This window comes from Scleropages formosus, chromosome 8, assembly GCF_900964775.1.
Source record: "Scleropages formosus chromosome 8, fSclFor1.1, whole genome shotgun sequence".
In the NCBI taxonomy this organism is placed as follows: domain Eukaryota; kingdom Metazoa; phylum Chordata; class Actinopteri; order Osteoglossiformes; family Osteoglossidae; genus Scleropages; species Scleropages formosus.
The window spans coordinates 5486974-5511659 of record NC_041813.1 but is presented as its reverse complement, the minus strand read 5'-3'; the positions used below and the strand labels follow the sequence as shown (position 1 = coordinate 5511659).

At 46.5% G+C, this 24686-nt stretch overlaps 1 protein-coding gene across 1 annotated transcript in view; it reads left to right on the top strand.

Annotated features, from left to right (window-relative positions):
• Positions 1 to 24686, top strand: part of camkmt (calmodulin-lysine N-methyltransferase) — a 93390-nt gene that overhangs the window by 53200 nt on the left and 15504 nt on the right. The window contains exons 4-8 of the mRNA XM_018766076.2: positions 14018 to 14078; positions 15834 to 15888; positions 18023 to 18086; positions 21855 to 21921; positions 24120 to 24194. Of these exons, the coding sequence (XP_018621592.1) occupies positions 14018 to 14078; positions 15834 to 15888; positions 18023 to 18086; positions 21855 to 21921; positions 24120 to 24194 (322 nt within the window). The remainder of the gene's footprint in view (positions 1 to 14017; positions 14079 to 15833; positions 15889 to 18022; positions 18087 to 21854; positions 21922 to 24119; positions 24195 to 24686) is intronic.

Sequence of the window (24686 nt, the reverse complement as noted above, 5' to 3'; positions counted from 1 at the left end):
ATAATAAAGGTTATCGAGAATGTCTTTGTGAAGATTTACTCTTGTACATACTGATAAGGTTTTTAGTACTCTTTTTGTATCCGGTTCAGTGCACTGTTTTAAAATGTTTTCCATTCTGAATTTTCCCTAGCGACTTGGAGAGCATCCTGCTGACAGTCTGTTTAGTAACAAGTCAGACCATTTTTTACGCCATAGCTATTTCATCAGATCACAGAAATGTGAGAAGAGAGCGATCTGGCCAGTGGTTCAGAAGAACTGTGCTCTGCTCAAGCACAACCGTGAGATTTCATGTGACAAAAATTGTTGTGTAAAAGTCAGGTTGGCGTGCATGTGTACTGAAATGTGTGTTGGCATGCCTGCATTATCACTTCCACTTGTGCAGACGCATCCATCGGGTCTAGTTACTCCTCAGCAGCCATGAAGGACAATGCAAACAAGAAGCTGAGCTTGTCCTCGCTACTCTGAAATGCCTGCCTGATGTTAAATGAATGCTACTGTACACCACTTGTGCATATGAACACTCGCACACACTCAAACACATAAACACGCACATTCTCGCTGCATTTAATATTTTCTAAACCCGTGAATAGCTTACTGTGACGTAATGTAAATGTAATACAAATTATGCAATGGGTGAAAAATAAGAAACGCCTAATAATATATTAAGTACTTAATAAGGAACAGGGTCACTCTTTGCCTTCAGATCAGCTCCAGTCCTTCTTGGAATGTTGTTATACAAGTCTTGAAGTGTGTAGTGGGATGTTGCAGCATTCTTCAAGAAGAACTGCCCGCCAGTTCCTCGAGTCATGAAGAAGGTGGAACTTACCATAAAGGTTCAGCGATGTTTAGATCTGGTGACTGGGGAGGCCATGGCGAAGCATTTGACTTCATCCTGGTGTTCATGACACCACTTTTGAATTTGTTTAAGCAGTCTGTATGAGAGCAGGATAATCCTGGAATGTGGGAACATCATGAAGGAACAGTGTGTGCAACATAGGGTGCACCTGGTCCTGTAAAATGGTCTCGTTCCGTGGTTGTTACGCAATCATCCGACCTAATGAGTCCTACGGGACAGCTGCCCATGCCATGTTTAACAGTTAGCAACAGACATTGTGGGTTGAAGGCATCCTCTGGCTTTCTGCAAACATAAAACAGTCTGTATTTAGGAAATATGGTGCCTGATCAGACCATATTATGTTTCATTGCTCAGGGGTCTAGGTTTTGTGTTCCTTACACCAGGTCATGTGCATTTTGTGTTGGATACAAGCAGATAATGAATGCAGTCCTGCCTAAATTCCAGCTTTGAGAAGCTCACGTCGTACAGTTTTTGTTGAGACTGGGTTACAGAGATGCTGGTTCAGTTCTGTGGAAATTTTTGAGGCTGTACTTTTGGGGCATTTAGCAGCTATCCTGTGAAAGTGTCTGTCTATCCCCGTCGGTAAGCTTTGACTGCTTGACTATTTTTGACCACTGTTACTTTTTGCCAGTTAGTCCATGCTTTACGTACCTCATCACTATTTTTGAGACTTTTCCCGCGTGACACAAATAACTCGGCAGTTTTTGTCACCAGTGCACCTAAAATTCGGGCATCAGCTATTCGGCTTATTTGGGACTCTGTTAGTTTTCCCATATTGGTTTGAAAAGTCACATGTCAAAGTGCTAATTCTAAAACCCTGTAGTTTACGTACACTTAGCCAAAGCTTAAATCTCTAAAATTGCTGAGCTTGATCTCGTGGCTTATAGGTGAATTTGGGGTCTTATTATTTTGCCTTTATTTGAGCAAGTTTGCATAAGTCATTAAAATATCTCGATATATTAGAAGATAACGTATAAGTCACTTGGGATAAAAGATTGTGCTGACTGATGTGTAATGCAGAATGGTCAGGGTGTCTTTGGGCAAATGGCATCAATGGAGCAGAACGAGCGCTCGCAGAGATTCTGCTGGTCATCCGTGTTTGTGTTCTTGACCCCGTGCTTGGCCAGCACTGGGCAAGCAGCTCCTTCTCTTCGGGGTGTTTCGGGAAGCAGTTCCCTCGGAGTAATGAGACTACTTTAGGCTGAGGCACAAAGGTGGGGGGGATACCAGAGCGCAGTGAGGGTGGGGAGGGGGGGAGGTGTTCTGAGGTCTTTCTCTGGGCAAATTGCAGGGAAGAAATGTTTAATTTTGACAGAAGTTTTGTGTGTGTGCCTGAGACTTCTCAGTCTAATTGTTGATGAAATAGAATGGAAGCTCAGCAAGAGCAGCCCTGGGGTGTCACTTCACATCACAAGCCTGCAGGGCAGTGTTGCTGGCACCGGCATGTCACGGGGCACCTGTCATGTAGGACCCCGAGGTCCCTGTCCCGTACTCCCCCTGCCTAGACAACGTGGTAGTCCCTTCCCTATAATCGCTTTAATTACCCAAGTTCCCCAAGTTTGCTGCCTTGACCCACTCGCTAGAAGTTTCCTCTAGGAGCTCCTTTAGTAGACTGCAACAGCAGCCCCACCACCACCCAAGATTAATCGCAGCACACGCAGACTCAGAGGACAACGTGCGAAGCAGCAAGCAGCATGCTGCACTCTCAAACAGCTTGTCCGCCGGCACGGCACACAGTGGCACAATGGCCCCCGACTTGCACTGGTGGAAATGGAGGACACACAATGGCCCAGTGCACAGAAATGGCTCCATTGTGCTTCTTGGTGGCTGCTCAAAAGTCTCTTTTGTTGGCGGGGTAATCGTCCGACTTTGAGTAAGGGAGGTTAAACTTCTCCATCGCCCCGCTTTCAGCCATCGCCGGCGCTCCTGCCCACATGCTACCGGCAGAACTTCCACGTGAAAGGGTTTGGGGGTGGGGCATGCCCCTGCGGTGTCCTTCCAAATGTGGCAGAAAAGAGACGGAGGAGGAAATGACCTCACTTGGGTACCGTGCAATGGAAGGCGCTTCTGCAATTAGCATATGTGTGGGCAGGGTCTGTGTGGCGGCCTATTTCTGTGGGACAAAAACAGTGCTCTGCCGAACCCCTCCCTCCCAGCCCGCGCTGAATGGGGTGGTAATCGGCGCTCAGTCAGGGGGTGCACTAACAGGGGTTCATGGCAGCTTGGCAGGGAAGCAGACGGGTGCCGGCGTATAATGTGCGTCATGGGGGCCACTGAAAGGAGTAGCCAAGCAAGTTCTTTCACAGTGAATGTGCCGGAAGAAGTCCACTCACCTGCAGCTGCATTCACAGTGACTCCTCTCCCAATAAAGTTTTTACTTGTGCCCCAACCCCAGCCCCCCATGGTACTCACTGTCCGTCAGTCCTTTCTTCCATGCTGCCTCTTTTCAGAACCACCCATTGAGCATGCCTTCCTAGCCCATTCAACATTTCAGTCATTTCCAAACATGGAGGTCCAGAACTCCATCCACAAGCGGTGGAACATCTCAGCAACAGGTTGCACACTACCCAGATCCACGATCAAGCTAATTGCTGGAGATCGCCGTCATTTGGAGGGAGGACACCTCCCTCGACCTCTGGCAGTCTCCCAACAGTCGGTGTCTCGCAGACCTGTAGGGGGCATTCTTGCAATTAATAATTTGAGACCTCTCGGTACAGCAGGGTGGCGCCACTTACAGTGTCGGCTTCAGTGGAACAATTGAGGGATAGTTTACGCTCGAACGACAGAACTGCAAAGAGAGCGTACCGACTGAAGCTAGATTTGCAGTGCTGAATGAAAGAGGTCTCTCTTTCCTTCCATCTCACTGTCTCTTCTTTAAAGCCTTGGCTGCATTTCTAGACCTGCGAGTTAGTCCTGTATGTCACACCGCTCTGGTTCTTATTGCTATTGCCGCAGTCGTTTCGGATGCTGACGTCGAATGCAGGTACAGGTTCGCAGAATGGTACAGAAGCTGTTAGTTACCCTCGCAGTGTGGGTACTTTGATTTTACTTATGATGATGTCTCTCTTCATTTTTTTTTTTTTTTTGCACGAATTTGACACGCTTTATGGTCACATAAAGGACATGTAGCTAATAGGTTCATTTGTGCCCGCTGCCTTGAGTGTGCCTGCTCCCGCAGCTCTTCACTTCTCATTCACCAGCCTGAAAGGATGCTCTCCTTGTCTCTCTGAATAACGCAGCAAACAAGACGGGAAGGTGACTTCTGAAGTCTGGGGAAGAGATGCAGTTGCTCTCTGTTAACCCTCAGTCGCCGCCTACTACCATGTCATGGAATGCCTTTATTTAATGCAGACTGGCACCAGAGCTAACTTTTCTATTTGCCTGGCACAACAAAAGCAAGGACAGTCCCCCCGCAGATCCATTTTGCTTTCGTGGCATCAGTTATCGCAAGTTGCATCAGTGCCATTCAAGGTCAAGTGTTTTCATTTTTCTCTAGTCCAGGCTGTAGATTTACATCGTTGTTTGCAAGGACTCTGCAGAACAGCATAAGGGTGTCATTTCTCCTGTACAGGTGTGGGCTTCGCCGTGGCCTTGACATGTGTGGGTGCCGCATGGAACGTGGTTGACTGACTACAGCAGAGAGCGTGCTCATGTCAGTAGTTACGCCATCAGGGAAAAAGATTGAATGCGATTGTGGGGGTCAGTTGCCGTGGTGACCTCAACAAGGGGGGAGAAAAAAAAAAAGAAAAGAGCTGGAAACAAAAGGTGTTCAGGGCATGTCGAGAAAGCAGGTGAGCGTTTCCAAGACTGAGAGCTCGCTTCCCAGTCTGACTCGGCAGGAAAGGCAGAGTGAAAGACTCCTCGGACCCACTGACATCCTGCAAGTATATCAAGAGTGGTATTCCCTGGCACATATCAGACTTAGATTTCCAGGTGTCTGCCATGGATTCGCACAAAAAATTCTTGTTGTAATTACAGATGTGGTTTTACCCCAACATATATTTTAAAGGGGTTGTGGAATAATCATTGGTTTTGGCACTTTTGTTTTTATTTGTTCTTTATAACTTTTTGAGAAAGTGCTTTGTGACATACTTTGTCAATGAATGTGTTTTATTATAATTTGGTGTGCAGCCTTTTGGTTACCGATGTTTCTTGTGAACCGCCGCATGGCCTGCTTCTCTTTCCCTCCTCGTACCGAATCCGCATCCAACTGAACGTGTGTCTAAGGAGGTCTCGCCCGCCTTTGTGCCTGCCTGTTTTTCTTGACTCCGGCAACTAATTTTCTATTTGTGTCAACACAGAGCCCCTGTGTCCGTCCCCGGAGGCGCAATCATCCTCAGCTGCGTTCATTACGAATGTTTAGTCGCAGGAGGGAGTGAAGTGGAAAATCGCAAATTTAAGCTGTTTCCTCGTATGAATGCTGGGGGCTTCGTCCCGGAGCTGGGAGGCCAGTGACAAAATGCCCCACGACATGTAGTGTCACTCTCAGCAGAGCCGCTCTTGCCTCGCTTCACAACGCTTAGCTGTTCCTGAGCTGCATGGGCCAATAATGCGCAGTTATGCTCATCGCTGTCGACGCTGGAGCAGGGAGACACGACACGGAGCGTTTGTTGTGAGAGACTCTTTTCATTAACAGCCTCACACCGTCTTGTCTGTTTTGACCCGTTTCTTGATGGCATGGGGCCACCGCTAAGGTTGGCACAAAGAACATTTTGGCATCGAAGTGGGCCAAATACAAGATGTCAGTGGAGAAGTCATGTAGGTGTTCAGTCGGGTACCACAGCAACGCTGCAGACCTGTCGCAGAGGCGCGCAGCCCTTGGGGGGGGAAAAAAAAAAAAACAAGGGTGTCCATAGAAGTTGTGACTTCTTTTTGAGCGGGATGCTCTGCGCGGAGGGCACCACAAGGAGACAGTGTTGTCAGTTACAGACCTTCAACACATCCTGGAGAATATGTGAAATTAGCAGTGCTGCAAGTTCCCAAAGGGTCAGGCTGGTAGCGGCAGGAGGGCGACACCCATCGGCCGCCTCACTTGTTATCCCCCCTCCGAGTTGGTGCTGCTCTGCTTGCCAAACCCATCACCCTTACCTGATTATTTATTTTTATCTTGTTTTTGAGAGGCCACCCGGGGCGGAATTACCTCTCTGCCAACTCCCACCTCCATCACCCAGCCTTCAACGCCAGACTTCAGAACAGAGGGAGGGCGGGAGCAAGGGAGAGAGGAGAGGGGGGGTGCAGGCGGAGGCAGCGAGAGAGGACGCTGGGCCGTAGATAGAACTAAATCGCCTGGGTACCCCAGGGGGACCTGAGCAGTGTCCGGGTGAGCTTTGTCCAGGCCTTTCACTTTGATTAGGCCGTTGTGCAGGGAATTCACTTAGGCTGAGAGGAAAATATAATACCTGCTCCTGCCCATGCTGTTCAGATCACAACCGTTTCCACATAATGCCACTTAATTCCCTGAAAAGCGGCGAGGTAAATCAGTGACCAGCCGCAGAAGGTGTCATAATGCATCGGGACCCACGATCGCCCCGGGGGATAATGGTTCTGATTGCTGTTGATTCGTGTCTCGGCAAAGTACCTCATGTAAAATAAGTGACATTTAAAAGGCATCAAGATGTGAAAAGAGGTAGAGGGAGAGAGAAAGGGGAGAGAGAAAGAAGGGAAAAAAAAAAAAAAGAAGTACTAATCTTTGCACCTGAATTAAAAGTCCCTTTTTCGCCTCTGGAAAGTGCCAGAAAATGATAACTCCTTGTGTCAGAGCTGACCTGCACTGCTAAGCTTTTTAACTTCTTCCTGTCTGTTCTGTTTTTGCCACTTTTCCCTAGGGGGAAAAAAAAAAGGAGGGGTGGTGGTGCCTGACATGGCTTCTGGGAAGTGCTTCCCAAACACTGTTTGCAAAAAAAAGAAAAGGGAAAAAAAAAAAAACATTTCAGGTTTAATGACGTCCCCCTCTGGCAGGCCCAGGGACGCCACTTGGTTCCTCGACGGTTAAAAGGAAGCGGCAGCGGGGAGAGGGGCTTGCGGGCACCCGGCAAACACGTGGGCTAAAGGGGGCAGGCTCTCCATCGCAGTAACCAGCGAGGCGGACGGGACCCCCGACGCTACAGCCGCCATATGTTGAACTGTGGCCCGTCGGCTTGCGTCCGCAATGGGACGGGACCCTTTAGCACCTCCTCTCTAGTGAAAGGCGGTAAGGGCTGCTGGAAGGCGAGAGACACATGCGGCGCGATTCTGCTTTTCCACTTCACATTGAAATAAATGGTTTCTATGCAGAGGTTCCCGTTACACAAAAGTGTGAAATAAGATTATATAACTGATCGTTTTCATAGATCCAAGAACCATATGAGAGGAGTCGGATTTATAAAAAAAAAAAAAACAAAAAAAGCGACACGCCGTGTGTTTATGTGCAGCATATGTGTTCGTTTGTTCAGCGTTTAATTGTGTAATTCTGTCCAGGTCTCTGTGGTTTTAAATCTTGAACTGTTTAAGCCTGCTTAAGTATCGCATGGTAAGAATGAATAAATATCATGCTAAATTAGGGATTCCTTTTGCCCTGCATTTGGTGGATGAGCCATGTGTTTTTTTTTTTTTTTTTTTTTTTTTAATGACATGAAGACTTGCAAAGACACCTGTTCTCTCATTTCTTTTTTGCCCCATCTGATGCAGCCCACATCCCCCTCCCCACCTGTTCCCTCCCTGTCCCAAACCTATCGTGCATATCACATCACTTCTTGTCAGCCTGTCATATGCTTGTGACATTTTCAAATTAAAAAAAAAAAGAGAGATAATCAAAGCAGCAGGTGTCAGGTACAATGGTTAAAAAGTTTTAGACTCTCACCAAAGTAATATATATTCCAGGATAAATTGTGTATAATTCAGTATAGATTGTATAAACCTGAAGTGAGGAACTTTGGATAAAAGCATCTAGTAGATGAGGCACCATCACGATGCTTCCGAGAATAAATATCAGTATTTTGATGTATAGTTGATTATAGTCAGTTCCTGCACATGATACGCAGGCACATTTCAGTGTTATTTTTAAAGGCATTAATACATCCATTTCTCTATCATTGTTCCTCGTGTGTATGTGTGTGCGTGCATTCGTTCGTGTGGTGTTTGTGAGAGAAAGGCTTTCTTCATCCGTACGTGACGTGTCCTCTCTGGTGACCCGGACCGCCCAATCCCGCCTGGCTAATGGCAGAGGGGATGGACCGCAGATCCACGCTGACCCTCGTTACCGTGGACACAGACGCTTCCACGTCAGACCAGTAATCAAATGCTTCTTAGCAGGGCCTCCGCACTGATTTCCCACATCCTTGACAATCTGTTGGCTGTTTTTCAGAGGTCTCACTGCAACTTGTGTCAGTGTCGGGCTGCTTCCCATGCGCGGGGCCCTCGAAGCTCCAAAATGGTTTCCCCGTGACCGAGGTTCCTTCCTGTGCACAGGTGATTTGAAAACACAAATGGTGTTGCTCTTACTGTTCTAAATTACCTATAGCTGTGCCTTGCAAGTGCTCTGTTTTAATTTGCGTCATTGAGGATTTGTTCACATTTTTGTCTTCTTGCCGAAGTGTGTTGTGCTGTACCGTTGTTTCACCAGCGGGCTGTTTTTAACTAATCGCAATTTGTTTGTTTCCCATATTTGCCACCTAGATTCTGTCCCTAAGGGCACATTTAGTTTTTACGAAGAGGCATGTTGCCGTGGTGACAGGGCCTTGAGAGCAGGTCCAGAGTGATAGCGACCCCATACACCCCCGCCAAGTGTGTGAAAAAGGACTTGTAGCTGCAGGTCTTGTTGACTGCTCTTATCCCCACAGTTACACTTTCCACCTGGAGCACTTTTTAACTGCTCACACATTAGTAGGCGACCGTCCCCCTCCTGCCTGTGGCGATGGCAACCCGTTCACGCCGTAGCACCTCACAGTACCGCCCTGCAGGCCACCCGAAGTCAGAGCTGGACACCCGTCTTTAGTCATCCCTGCCAGGTGATGCGCTTTGGGCTGGTGGACTACATACCTTGCGTATATGCATGTCGCCAGCCCGAGCCAAACCATTCCCGAGCGTCACTAGGAGAGCGGATTGGGGGAAAACGGAGGGTGTCGCCAAGTCGAAGTTGTGCCTGTACGCACACGCGTGCTGTCGCGGCACGCCGTGTTTCCGCATGTACGTTTCTACATTTAGTGCTTCTTTCTGCTTTGTGCTGTCAGTCCGCTCTCTCCTTCTTTCTTCCCCTTTTTTTGGGGTGGTTGTTAACCTGCCACTTTACAAAGTTCCCCTGCCATAATTACCGGCATAAATGAACCTCATTAATTTTCCAGCTGAAGCAGTGACAATGGCAGCAGACTGGAGCGGAGGGGAGCCATTTTGTTTTAACGAGAGAGCAGGCATCGCTCCCGCCACCTCCCCCCCAGCCCTCGACACACTTTCCCTCCTCTCCCCCCCCCCCGGCCCCTCCCTTTCCCTGCTCCCAACCAAAACCCACCACCGACAATACCCCGCTCACTTTCTGCCCCCCTCCCTGTCTTTCCCTCTCTCTCATCCGCACTCTCTCTTTTCCTTCCTTAATTGTTTATATACATTAACATTCCCCAAATAGAGCGAATCCAGGTGACAGGCCTGTAATTTGAAAGCCTGCCAGAAGAGGAGTAAGCAATTTAAGCTCTAGCCCTACCGTAATCTTGGGTTGTCAAAGGGAAAGCCATTCTCCCTATGCTAATCAATCAATGGATCTTGCACCCCTTCATCTGCTCAGCTTAGCATCTACCCCGAGCCCTGATATATCTATTAGCTGCCCATCATCAGGCAGCTGCCCTGGCGCGTGATGAGATTCCTCCAGCTTGGCATTTGAAGGCAGATAAGTAAGCTATCAGAGCCGGGGATAAATAGCAGTGTAAAGATTCCGTGCGGCCCCCGGGAGCGGGGACAATGCGGGCACCCACTGCAGATAGCCTCCTTATTATCCTCCCCGCCAACCTCCTAATCCAAAAAGTTGTTTACCGAAGGAGAAGGCGCCGTTATCTCCGCCCAGCACAGTATTTGGTGTTCTTTTTTTTTTTTTTTAAGGGACACACTCATACATGCAGTTCGATGTTGTGGGGTTTTTTTTCTTTTTTGGGTGGGGGCATATTTTGTGGGTGGTCCTGTCCTTTTATGTGAGGGCTTCTGCTCATGTAAGGGCAAATTTTTGGGTTCGCTGTAGGAGAGGGATGTTGGAGGCACTGTATGACTGAGACCTAATGCACCACTGGCCCATTTGGACCAGGGAGAGGGCACATTTAACAGCAGGAGCCCTGCATGAGGCCAGGTTGTACAGCGTTTTATCGACATTGGGACAAACAAGCCTCGCACCTTCTTTGTGCTCTCTGTACATACCTTTGGTTTGGTTTTTTAAATACAGTTGAACACATAGTTGAGTAGCTGCTGAAATTAAGTGGTATTGGGGTGATGCAGAAGTCCAAGTAAGGAGTTTCACTTTAATTTACTGGGCAATCATGTTTTGAAGCCTTCTTTGAAGAACTGTTGGAACGGTGTGGAGTTGCAGAGCACAACCAGCCAGGTCATCCTACCTGGTGCCTTGATGATGCTGTTTGCTAATTATGGCCTGATGTTGAGAAAAGTCCAGATGGAGCAGTGTCTGGTCTCCGTGCACGTGCCAAGTGGACATTCCCAATCAGATCATAACCCCTACTCATTCTCACCCCTCCACCCCTACCCTCTACCTTTCCAATGGCTCCATTTTTTTCTCACTGTGTTTCATATGACTTGGCCCCCTGATAATCCTGAGGAGCAAACTAGCAGTGTGAAGGGACAGATTACCAGTTGATCATGCTGAAATTCGCTCTTATCCATTATTGGATCTGCAGTAGAGAAGGCTTAAGAATTATCTGTCTTCTCACTTAATGTGGAGATGAAGGTTTACAGGTGGTCCACCGAAGGGGCCCTTGGCCAAGAAAGACATACAGTTTCTTTTTTTTTTTAAAAAACCTTTTTCCCCCACTGTCAGCAGAGCAGTTAGCGAAATGCATCTGCATGGGTTTTATCACAGTAGTTCAAAGTAGACTCATGAGCAGAAGGTTGTCGGTTCAAAAGGCAGTGCTAGAGGCAGAACCCAGTCCAAGTCTTTGTTTCGAGATTCCCCTGCTATCCGACCACAGTCACAAGGGTACCATCACAGCTGCCCTGCCCCTAGCAGCTGTCTCCAGTGAAGTCCTGACCCTGTGACCCTTGGAAGGTGCAGCGCCTGGATAATCCATGACAGGGAAGTTGAGCACTAATCAGATGAGAGCGGATGAGGAGATGACAGCGTGCTACTTTAGTTGTGCAGGAATTCCAAGAAACATCAATTGTTTTCTGTGTTGGGAAGGAGACGGTTGTTTTCTTGGGTTCAAAGTTCAAAATAGGATCAAGACATAATTAACATTACATAATTTGTTTTTATCTGTGCATCCTCATTTATGAATTATTACAGAAGAAAAATCAAAGGACTCTTCAGAAATCAACATGCTGGTGCTGTGGGCTGGTGGTGGTGCCTCACGGCTCCAGAGCTGTGGTTTCACATCTGGGTTTTAAATCCGACTCAGTCTGTTTGAGAGATGGCAGTGGTAAAACACTTCTGTCCCCTCCTCTACCATGAAAGCCATGGTTGCCAAGAGTTGACTTTGACTGAGGGGCACTTACCCTTACCTGTTTAAAAGTACAGCTCTTACTTTTTTTGAATTATTGCTTCTGAAACCTGATCTGGTGTTGTTAAGTCTGTGCACTGGCAGGCCTCTACACCCGTACCGCTCTGCCCTCGTACACTTGAGTTTTTGTGATTCATGACGATGTGGCAATGTATATTTTTTTTTGATGTGCCAGTTCTTGTTCTACAAGAATTTGGACTATACAGTTATTCTTCTAAAGCTATAATCTGTTAGCTCTCTGGCATCATGCACTATTTCTCTTGCCCCATTTAGGTCACATCATTTATCTTTGACCTTTTGTGATTTAATTCTCTGAGTAGGGCGAGAGGGATTAGGAGTGTGATGTGTCCGATGAAGTGGCTAACATGCATGGTCTGGCACCATCCCCGGCCTTTTCTCATCTGGTAATTGAAGGTGAGAAATGATTTCATTACCCACCGAAAGGGTGCAATCCAGATTTCCCTGATTGATCCCCTAATTTCCTAGAGTGCACCTATTCCTCACCTCTAGTTCGAACGTACCCCCTCCTGGACCCTCCGCTCGTATTCTAGTTCGCTGGAAGGTGTCGTCTCTGTTCCTTGGGCCATATTCTGACCCTCTCCTCCAAAAGCTCATATCTGTTCCCAGTTCTGGGATATGGGGTTACCCCTCAGGACTTATACATTACGTATATTTTTCATTATCGTGACATGTAGCGCCGAAACCGTATCCGCAATGGAGTAAAACCATGCAAACACTGGTCAGATGGCAACTCCCAGATATGAGCTGTGACTTCAGAATCCACACTATGTGCCCACTTGTTGTTCTTCTAGAAACCCCCTCTTGCCCCAGGCTACGTGTCTCGGAAGTACACTACTTCTAGTTCCTTTAAGTAGCCACAGACACAATATCTGAGTATCTGTTTGGTGTTCAGAATTATCACCACTCGATGAATGGTCCTGCTTCACTGTGGCTCACCCTACCATTGCTTACATGGAGGAAGAGTTTGCAGAGTTGCCTGCGTTGTTGTGGAGGAACGGCCTAGCATTACTTTTTTAATGAGAGAGGAATATTTTGACGTTTCATCAATAAGCATTATTAAATTCGTCTCGCTTCAGTTAATCTGGCGTCTACGGAGCCGGCTGCCGTGAGACCCGGACTCCTCCGTCTCAGAGAGGCCGTAGACAGCGGGCTGTAAGCCGCTTATTTTATCGACCGTCTCGTCGTCCTCCCGCACCTCCCTTCTCTCCCGTTTGCTCTTGTCCTCCCTCCTCCAGTGCCCGCACACACACGGATGCAGATGCGCGCGCAGACATGTACTTGGTCATGCCTGCACTTCACAGGGAGAGAAAGATGGAGATTCGCATGCTTAATTACACAGTGAACACCCACATACCGAAATGTCAAAATGAGAAACGCATGTATTTACTGCACATTTGTATTTAGCTACATAGAGAACTCCTAGACAGACACTGGAACGTTCACACTCACACTTCACATTTATATCTGGGCAGACGCTGAAACACACATGCACACACAGAGCAGTGCTTCCTCCATCAAAGCCAGCGACATGGCAGAAGTTTATTTGAAACGAGTGTTTTCTTTTTTTCCTCCTTCTTCTTCTCGTGCCAGGATGTGTGTGAGAAACAGTGGCGGCGTTATGGCACTTTCTGACTTAACAGAAGGAGCAGGACTGACAGTGGGCGATAAGCCGGTCCGCCTGCACCCGTCGATAATCGCTCCCTGGGACCGCGTGTGCTGGATCCCCACTTTCCGGCGTGCTGCTTACAAGGCTAAGTCGAGCAGAAGCGATTGGTGCGCAGGTTGGAGGGGGAGAGATGCAAAGCCACTGAGCTCTGGGAGTGTATTAGAAGAGTGTCCTTTCTCAGGTGCAATCCTCACTCTGTTGTGGGCTCTTGGCAGTGAAAGAAAAATCCAGGAGAAGGTGATGTCAGGTTCTCCTTCCAGTTGCATTGGGTTTCTGCTTTGATGTGGACGTGATGCTTCCACGTCGTTGCACTGTTGAGATTGTAGAGGCAGCTTGGGGGATTGGGAATGCCATGGAAGCCCATCTTGCAGTATGAGGGATTTCCAGAAGCACAGGAGGGCAGTCTGCACTCTGAAGCCCTTCCCCCCCACCCTCTGCTGAAAAACAGAATGCATCAGGCTGTTCTGAGTGCGGATCGTGGGAAGGCAAGCACCATTCAGGTCCTCCACAGTTACAGCCCCCTTATTTCACAGTTTGTGCATTTTTGTTTATTTTTGAGAGTGTACTTTGTCTATGAGAGCTGATTCAGCATGTGGGGGTTCTGAAACACTAGTTGACAGGCAGTTATTGTCTTTCTCCCAAGGTAGGGCTGTCGGTATATATCTTTAATTCACCTTCCTGCCAGGGAAGATCGCTCTATGAACTCATGAGAATGTGATAGGATGGTATATAGTCACTTGGTTTACGTTTTGCCAGCTCACCGCCTTTCTTTCTCTCCCTCTCTTCCTACAGGTGTTTGGCCCTCGGAGGAGGTGATGGCTTACTACTGCCTGAAAAACTGCCACATGTTCAGGTGAGGGTTAACTCTGATGATCTGCCCACAGCTTTCGTCGTCCTCCAGTCGCAAAATACACTCATCCCTATCCCAACCATTGCGGTTTTCATTCAATAAGTCTCTCCCCCATCTCACACAGCCCTTCGTCCTTCCCTGTACCCCCACCTCCTGCTGGTGCAGTGCCGATGGGCATGGATCGTGCTACGCCAGCTTCCCTAAGCCAGTGCTGGGGTGAAAAGCGTCCAGGACGTTTGATTTCCCCTCGAGGCAAAACGTGACTCTTTGATTTGCTGATTTTTTTTTTTTTTTTTTTTTTTTTTGTTTGGGTTTGAGAGGCAGGAGTGGAGGAGAGAAAGGGTTATCGATTGGCGTTTGATGCTGAAGGTCAGGAAGCATGTTTGCTTGGGGAGATCAGTCGAGTGGCATAGCACAGAGGTGTGGGCCACTAGAGTGCCATTTCCAAGCTGGATTTTGGTAGGGGGTCTCATGGCTGGTGTACCGTTACCACCATTTCCCTGTCTGTTGGACCTGTTATCAAGCACTAAGGATGGAGAAGAAAAAGATAATAAAAGAAAAAAAACAAGCCAATTGACAGAGAAGCTCTCATCTCTTCAACACAGCGCTGAAGTTTCCTCTTTTCTTCCCCATTGCAGACTGTACAGCCAAATAGCTACCTGTCACCGGCCCTTTGTCCTAAGTGATGCTTACACGAGTAGCTTTGTGCACATTAATTTTTAATTGCTCTTTTTTACAACAATTGCCAGCTTCATTGTGGATTTAGTTTTTCACTCAGTTGTGGAAGGTTACATATCAAAAGGAAGAGAGAAGAAAGGGTGTCTTGGCATCGCTAATCACTGAGACGGAAGCCGAGATAGAGGTAAAGAGAGAGAGGACTGACAGACAGCTTGAGATGAGGCCTCTATTATGGTCTGGTCTCCACAGTAACCAAGAGGGCTGATAACGACCTGGTGGGAAACATCTTTATGAACCGTGTCATCAATCCATTCTCTTCCCCAGATTATCCTTATTTAGGCTTTCTTTTCCTACCCTTGGCTTTTGCTACAAACGCTTTCGGGGAAGGTCCAGAGTTTGATCCCTTCTGCCCTTCCTTCGTGTGCATCTCTTTGTCCCGCCCACTAACCAGCTAATAGGTCAGATGGCAAACAAAAACGAGATTGTGTAGGATGTAACGCATATCCGAGCCCTTGCTTAATTACGAGGCTCTGTTATTACACCTACATATATTCTCCAGACCTCCACAAAAGACTTGTCTGTGTATGTGCTGCCGCTACATTTTTTTTTATGCGCTAAAATGCAGCGCTTGGAGATGTCTTGTATGTTTGACGTTTACCTTCAAACACCATGAGAGCGTCGTTCCAGCAGGGAAAAGGACAACACGGCCTGTGCGGTCAAAGGCGCTTGCTCCCTCATAGTGGACATGGTGGTGGGAGGCAGGAAGCAGCAAGCATGTGAGGCAGGAAATCAATGCCTTTACGGGCATAGCATTCAAATCGATGCACTTCCTACTGCGGCACCGTATCGGCCGTTAATTAAAGTTTGTGTTGTGACAGGCAAGTGTTCTGCTGTTGCCTCACAGTTTGGTCTTTCGCCTACGTATGAGTAAATTAACACCATACCTTTTCTGGCCCAAATGAAACCGACATTCCCAGACTCAAGAGTGGGCAGTGGCAAATAAGCTTATGGTCCCCGTGCTTCTTTCTTGCTCTCTCCGCCTTGATTTCAGCTCCACCCCTCCTCTGCTTCTCCTTTCAGAGGTGCCACAGTGTGCGAACTGGGAGGCGGGATGACCTGTCTTGCTGGGCTTATGGTAAGTACCCGCCCCCCCAACCTCCACCTTTACAGCATCTGCTTTCACATGTTATAATAATGAGATATTTTTCTGAACACCAAGAAAGTCATAATGTGCTAATTCACTCCTGGTCTAAGACCTATGGTATACTTACAAATGATGCGATGAGAAGTGGTTGAGGAGTGAGGGGCTTGGATTCCGCCAGTGTCAGGCTGGGGGAATTGTTCGCCATGGAGCCCTTAAGAGCCCCTCTGGATCGACAGGCTTTTGCGCAGCATTGATCCACTGGTGTCTTCAGAAGACCAGATGCTCTTTATCTTCTTGGAATCAATATCCTATGTTGAGACATTCCATAGCCCCTTCTGTCCTCCTCCCCAAATCCTATGTCTTCCCAGCGCCCTTTGGAGTTCTGACATGGGGAACCCTTTTGGGTCCCTCAAACTCTTGGACCAACTTGAACAAGGATGCGTTGCTAGTTTTCATCATGGTGGTAAAGCTAAACATGGGGAAACAGTGTGAGCCTCACCTATCTGCCCGCCTGACAACCCGAAAATGATTTCAGCTTTAACTTCCTGGAAGGCTAAAATTCTTTTAAATAAAACCAGATCTTTAGTTCTTCTGACTGCTACAAATGATCACGTGAAGAGACTGGTGTAAAACGTAGAGTGTGGTACTCTTGTACACGCTTCAGTGAAGGCTTACTTCTCCAGGATTTTTGTTTGGTTAAGCATTTAGAGACAATTCACGTAAGCACTTTGTTTATCGGGGACAACTTATGATTGGTTTGTGCTGGCTCACATGGTCATTTTCTAAGATGATTTGAATCTGTCACAGAGAGAATGTGAGAGAGGATTCAACTAGGCTATAATGGTGTGAGTTGACTGCTGTAGAGCTGTATTGTACTGTGGTACCAGACAAACTGAGCTGTTTTCTGACATGCTCAGCTGGGATAACCATTCTGATCCAGTTATTGAGCGCTGTGTATTGTCATCACGTGGCTTAGCTCATATTGTGTCACAACGGCCAGGGTTGGCTGCCATGTAGATGAACTGAACAGACTGCCTCTGTCTGTTAGATAGACTCGCTTGGTAGGAGCCTGTGTGTGCCCTGTGGTTCGCAAAGCTAAACCTTGGCCACCTGATACAAGGTAGGAAGTGTGTGTGCAGCTGCATGCAAAGGCAGCAGGCAGGTTGGGTCTTAATGAAGGTACGCAATGAGATCCTTACAACTTCTCTAAGGACCTTGAGCAACAATGCCTAGCTCCTCTCCAACATTTCTCTCTCTGGTTCAACAGTAACTTCTCCAGCATAACTTCCTCACATAGGCAACCATTATTTTTGCACAGCTCTATTTTTTCCTCCTCTTTGTCCTCCTTTTCCTTTGCCATAGTTGTACATTGTGCAAATTCTGCAGCGTACAAGGCAGACCTGTGGCAGCACTGTTCAGCAACCTGTATTGGCCAGCAGGGATAGTAGGGGAAGTAGCTCTGGCAGCAAATACATCTACACATTCACACAGTCGCGCACACACGCTAGGTAAAAAATCTCACACACTCAGGGGGGACAAAAGGGGTAAGAGAGAAAAACGATGAGTTGTGGGGGAAGGCGGTGGGGGGCGATGACGGCAAGCAGCACAAAGCGCTCCGACTGCAGCGCAAAGTTATATGAAGGGCATCAAGCAGGCAGACCGAGCAAGCCGAGAGCAGAGTGACAGCGGCGTGTGATGGCTCAGCCAGATAAACACAAGCCCACAAATGAAAGGCCCTCCGCTCGCCATCATCCCCTGTCACAATGCAATTACTGAACAGAATGATAGCAAGATAGAGGCTCCTCACAAATGGAATGATAAAAGTATTGACTGATTTGATTGAATGATTAAAATAATGCAGACATAAAATGGGAAAAAAAAGACTAGAGACGGGGCAGGGAGGCGGAAAGAAGGGAAAAGCAAAGATGGGCAGAGAGACACGGCTTGTTGGTTGTCGTATGTCAGGGGGTGCAGTGTGTATTTGTATGTGTTCAAGTGGAGGGCTGGCAATGTGTTGGAGGGTTAAGGGTCATGGAGGACTCACCTAGGAGGGATGATGGTTTTTTTCTCTTTTTTTTGAAGCTCTCACTCATTATCCCCTCCCATTGTTTTCCACTCTCCTCAGATCGCTATTTCTGCTGACGTGAAGGAAGTTCTGCTATCAGATGGGAACGAGAAGGCCATTCAAAGTATCCTTGTTTCTGAAGTGAAATGAGCTGAGCATTGTGCTTTGCGTGCCGTAACCATTGTGCTGATGTGCATGTCTCTGTGTGTCTGAATGCACATTTGTGTGAATGTGAAAGTGCAGTAGTGTGTGTTTGTGTGTATGTTCTTATACACGAGTGTGTGCATATGTATCTGTGCATGTCTTTCCATTGGTGTTGGTGGGGATGTGTGCACAGTCTGGATAGCAGGAAAAGGTATAGGTAGGGGCTTTAGGAAAGGTCAGGATGGGGGTTGCACAGTCAAACGCTGCTCCTTCAGCTCTCCTTTATGCATGAGTTGATTTCTGCTATCGGGCATTATCTCCTGACTTCCAAGAGATGGGGCATTGCATCTGCAGAATTAATTACTTGCACTCTTTGGAGGAGATTAGTATGAGCACAGGGATCACTAGAACTCCATGACAAGTCGCACTCAGGCCATCAGTTTTACCATTCCCTTACGGAATGGAGTGCAATATTTTCAGCATAAAAATGTCAGTGTTTTGTACATAACAATATTATTAAGTAATAATGGTAGTAAGTAAAGATGGAGGTTGGCAGCAGTACAACGCACACAAATAGCGTTTGCACTCATGAACTCAGATCCTCAGGAGCTGCCTGCTGCCCCAGTAGTTCAGCTGGAGTCTTTACTGAGAACAGTGGCAACTGTATGCTTCACAGAGAAGTGTGCCAGGTCAGAGTATAATTGATATAGTCTGTTTTAAATAAAAGGAACAAAACGTGATTCATATTAGTTAAATTGCATTGTGCATCGTTTTATGGGTTAAAGATTTTTGAGCCTTGGCACCCTAAAATTCAGGGTCTCCTGAAACCAGGCATGGTACCATTAAAAACAGTGTGACTTGATATCTAGACACAAAGGCAACGAAGCCTCTCAAAACACAGACACAGTCACACCGCCTGCTCAGAAGGAGACATTCCTAAGATGTAGACATCAGTTCATTTTGCAACATGTGTGTGTGTGTGTGTGTGTGTGTGTGTGTGTGTGTGTGTATAGTCTTGTTAGCCCGTCTATTTAATTAATCATTTTATTTTTTAAGTGTCGCACATAGCTTTCCTCCTTTGTGCTGCCCAACTCACCGAGGGGAGCAGTCAGGTGAAGGCTTAAACAGGTGGAACAATGGCGTAAGACGTACAGCAATTCCTTTCTTTTAATTGCCTCTTTGCTCATTTTTTTTTTTTTTTCTTTAACATAACAATAATCGAGACTATAAAGCGAACTGCAAAGCACTCACAAAAGCAGGAAAGCAGATACAGGGGCTTCAACAAAGATTCCAAATTGCGGCGCAGATTCGTAGGAAAAGCCGAGCTGCACAATAAAGCTGTATTGAATATCAGAGTGACTGTAACAATGCTGCCGCAGAGGCTCTGACAAAAAAATGTATACAATTCCCCATTGACTGGATTTGTTTAAAAGAAAGAAATAAAATAGAGGAAAGAGACTGGATAGATGGATAATCTTGTTACACACCAAAGGGATATATTCACAGAGTGTTCCAGAGTCACTTCCTTCGATATACCGAGAAAAATAGAGCCAGTGAATGTTGGACATGGAACTAATTAAGTTGTTTTGACCAGTGTATTTCTTTTTTAGTTGCAAATATAATAGAATAAGATGTTAGAATGTGATAAGGGTGAGAATTGGAAGGAAATGCATTGACAGATATAAAAATGCCACAGATTTAGTCAATAGTGTTTTTATATGGGAGTTAAAGGCATTCAAGTCTAAGTGTACAGTCACAGTGTCAGGGAAGAAGAGGAGGACTATTAGGTGGTGTATGAGTTAAAATTATTCAGATTTTTTATTTCTACATAACATTGCTGTACCTGTTGTAACTTAACATTAAGACAGAGTTGTTGGTAGGTGCCTCCGAGTCGATGTGGACTCATGTCAACTCTATGGATAGTTGTCCTGAAAAGCATCCGGTTTTCCACCAACCGGCTAAGACTTGAAAGTGGGGCACAGACAGAGTTAGACATATACATTTCCAAAACACATGTATAATCTGGTATTGACCTTTTGTTTTGATTTTTTGCAAAACAACGTTGAGGTCTCATATGCAGCTCTTTGTTCCTCCTTTTGACTGAGGCCACAGGACAGACAGCAGGATCCTGAATAGTACCATATTTTTGTACCTGGGTTGTGTCTCACAGATCTGATCTCGATTGCTACCCATCTCCCTCATCCCAGTTCTCATAGGAGGTCACTGTGATTCCTTAGAGCCAATATACACTTTCTAATGTCCTATGGCAAACATACCAAACCCTGCATTTGATAATCCACAGTACTATGTATTATGACTCATCCGTGTACTATAATTTTTTTAAAATAGAGTAAGACAATGTAACCACTAAAACTACCCAATATAAAATGTGGAAAAATATTTTTATGTCTCATATGGACGAGTTTTTATGTGTCCGTAACACATAAAATCCTGCAAAACTTCCCTCTGCTTGTGGGGCTTTATTTAAACCACCGTGGTTTTTCCCTGACCTTGAGTTTCCAACCAGAAATCAATTGAATTGTTCCTATTAAGTCTGATTGATGAATGTCCTTTCTGGCCTCCCAGGTGAAACTCAAAAGGAGCATATTCTCTGCCTTTAATGCATTGTCACACATGTCAGGGCAATGCTGTCAGGGCATGTGTTGACATTTTTGATGGGGCCAAGCAACCTTTCATCCACTAAGGAGTTTCAGAGTTGTGCATTTTTACTAGCTTCCACCAAATTGGTGTGTGTGTGTGTGTGTGTGTGTGTGTGTGTGTGTGTGTGTGTGTGTGTGTGTGTGTGTGTGTGTGTGTGTGTGTGTGATTTTCATTTTTTTTTTTTTTTTTTTTTTTTAAACCAGGCAAATTTGTTTGATGCTCTTTGACAATGTCTAAAGGTATTAGGGTTGCGTCTCTTGTTGCGGCCCAACACGTTCTGTGTCTGTGTGACTTTGCGGTTACTCTGGTAATGCACTTTGGTGGTGGTGGAGGGAGATCTTCCCAACCAAACTGCATCTTGGGTGCTGGCTGCACGTTGATCTAGAGATTGGATCTCTAGAACCTGCAGGTTCTGCTCATTCCCTGGCATTGATTTGATTTGCAAAGATTTTTTTCCCCATGAATCTGAGTTAAATTACCCTAAAACTGCTCTACATTCTTAGTAATAAAAAAAGGTAATAACAATCCCACAATGTCCCATTAATGGGACTTTCCTCAAGCACTGGCTTTATGTTAAAAGGTTTCATATTGATCATTTTGGTGTTGCTTTGCTTGAGTTGACTTCATAGCTTTATAATCAGTGGTCAATGTTCAAGGTAAGTATGAAGAGGGCATCAGCGAGACACGTTTCAGTTTCCGATGATCCCAGCTCTTTTCTAACAGCGGAAGCACTTGACAAAGCTGCTAGTTGATTTAAGATGCAAATGTTGATCAAAGGCAGAGTGTTACTGGGATTCAGGCATTTGCTGTGATTTTGCTAAGCACAATGTTTCCTTCAATGGGCGCCATGCTACATTATTTTCCGTCTGAGCTAAGCTGGACCTCTAGGCTTCGTTTCATGATTTTTTTGGGGGGGAGTTCATGTACATGCGCTGTGCAGTGACTTTTATGGTATTGTCTTGCCCTCATTGATTGTATTTTCAACAAGTCTTCCCTTGTTCTGCTGTGTCAGACGGTATGGGCCATCTTTGTGCACCGTTGCTCAACAGAACAGTGGTGTGCTGTTTTGTCTTAACTGTGATCCCAGATGTTCGCTGTGTCATCGAGAGAAACCGGCTAGCTGGTAATTTCAGGACTGCTGCTGTATCCAGCTGGTGAGTGGTCATTATTGCATCACTTCCTATCAAAATGTAACACCTTTCTGTTACATTTTTTGCTATTGTGTATAAAGCAGTGACAGTAGTACCGTTGAACAATGTTTAGTGGCCAGATGAATGACCTCTGATGTCTCTGTAAGCAGTCCACCGCTTTGATAGTCATTAAGATGTTTCAGCAATTATGATTTGTTTATAGCTCAGCAGGGAAGCATTTAAACTGTATTTAGGAAAAGTTTTTACATTAAAATAAAATTGTGCAGTCATAATATTTCAGGGGTTGGACTGTAGGGGGTGGTGTTGTTGGGTCTCTCAGAAGCGATGAGGGCAGCGACCTTGCAAATGGTTATGGCAGAAGGAGCATGTGGTTGTCACGGTGACCCGTTATTGTGTGTGGCCAGCGAGCACCAATATCGGTACAGTCAGGCAGCTCGGCTGGACCGTTCATCGTGACTGAAAACTTCCATCCACACGTCTACGCATGAGAAGCTCGCAAATTCACCGTTCCTTCTTTCAGCAACTGTACATAGGGAACATAGGCGCGGGAACGAAGATTAATTATCTTGAAAAGTAATTTTGACGTTAAGTCATCAGAGTAGTTGTTACCCCCTCCCCCCCCACCTCCTTCCTTCTCATGTATTTACACTATGATGATAAATTGAAAAAGTAAACGTATAATTAGGCTGCATTACTTTGATTGTTTTCTTTACAGATTAAGCTTCCTGTCAGAAAGCACGGTTTGAGAGGGTGAAGGTCGTGTGCGATTGGATGAGGGGATTTCTGCTGCTCAAGTCACTGAATAATAGATTAAGGCCCCCTGCCGGGAGAAGAGATTGTGTTTCCACCAGACATCATTTTTGTTTACTGAGTGTTAATAATGACTAATTAATAATCAGATTTGGCTGTCTGGAATATGGTCTCTTTTAAGAACAGAAACTCAAGTGTTTAACCGGTTGAGGCCCACACTGGCCTGGGTGAGGGTGAGGGGAGGGCGCGAACCCACCCAGTTTCACACATACCACCGTCTCTGCTCCCTCGCCACCCACTTCCACCCCCTGCAGGACGAACCCTCTGCTGCAACTCCCTCCATCTGTGTTACTGTCAGGCTCAAGCTTTGCGCTGGCCTCGAGTAATTCTGATTAATATGTGTTATTGTACTGCAGCTGTCACACACTATTATTTACCTGCTTTCAATGTGCCCTGTACATGTTTATTTTTTTCCGAAAGAAGAAAAGCAACAGACTAATACTTTACATTTATTTAGCACACGCTCTTCTCCAAAGCAGCTTCCAATGAACTCTATGTAGTGTTATCAGCCCACACACCTTATTCACCAAGGTAACACACTGCTAGATACACTACTTACACTGGGTCACTCATCCATACATCAGTGGAACACACTCTCTCTGTCACTCACACACTATGGGTGAACCTGAACAACATGTCTTTGGACTGTGGAAGGAAACCAGAGCACCCGGAGGAAACCCAAACAGACGCAGGGAAACCATACAAACTCCACACAGACTGAGCGGGGATCGAACCCATGTCTTCTTGCACCACACAGTCGCTGTGAGACAGCAGTGCTACTTGCTGTGCCACCATTTCGCCATAATAATTAATATTCATAATAATATGAATTGTCTACAGCAACAGCATGGCCTGCTTCTCCGTGGTGGATGTATGGTCCTACTGAGAGAACATCCTGCATGCTGATTTTGAAATATTAAATGGTATCATAACAAAGATGAGTTTCTCCAAGAGATGTACGGGTCACATTCGCTTTCAGAAAAGACGCTGGGCATCCCCCTGGTCTTTGAGGCCCGTTGCCCATAAATCAAACGGAGCTTATTGAGGTTTCGGCTCCACTATCTCGAACAGCCACAGCTGCTGACGGTCCTTCAGAGGGACGGAATACACAAGCTCAGGGGCGATGGATGCGAGGGCTGGGAAGGAGATGAGGGGAGTATGGAGGAAGGGCTCTGGCCGGGTAATTGTCTCTCGGTACACACATATGAAAGAGAGAGAGAGAAGAGGCGAGAGCAGGAGAAAAGAAGATAAGGCCAGCTAATTGTCTCTCTCTTTTTTTTTTTTTTTTTTTTTTCTCCCCCCCACCCTGTCCCTGAACCCTGCTCCATTCCCTATTTTCTACCCCCGTTCTGGACTCGGGACTCTCTTGTCCTGCAACACTGCCCTGATAGCGTGGTGAGATGGGACAGCGAGGCGGATGTGTCGACGCTAGAAGGACACTTTGACATTGTGCTGTGTGCTGACTGGTAAGTGCCCCCCCCCCCCCCCCCATGTCCAACCCTTATAACCCGTCACTGTCCACCACCAGCCATCCCAGTGCGAGCGCAGCAGCACGATGACAACAGGGGCCAAACCTTACCAACCCTCTGTCCTCCACCACCTGCATTAATATTCCCCAGCTTGTGACATTTATCAGATAGCCCTCGTCAGACAGTAACTTGTACCACATTATTTCCCCCAGGCTGACTTTGAGAGGCATTTCCATTTTTCTGAAATTGCCTCTTTTTCATGCTTCGCGTCCCAGCAAATGGATGACTTAGGCAAATTGCAAATAATTATGGCTCAGCGAGGAGACAGAGGGAGAACCACAGAGAAAAGCAAGTGTAGCAACAACACAAACATCTCAATTAGCCAGCTCCTTAACATAGATCTCACTGCTGATCGAGGAGCCGGGGCTCTTTTCTCTACAGCCCCCTACTCCCATGCTCTCTCTGGGGTGTATTTCTGTTAATGTGTGT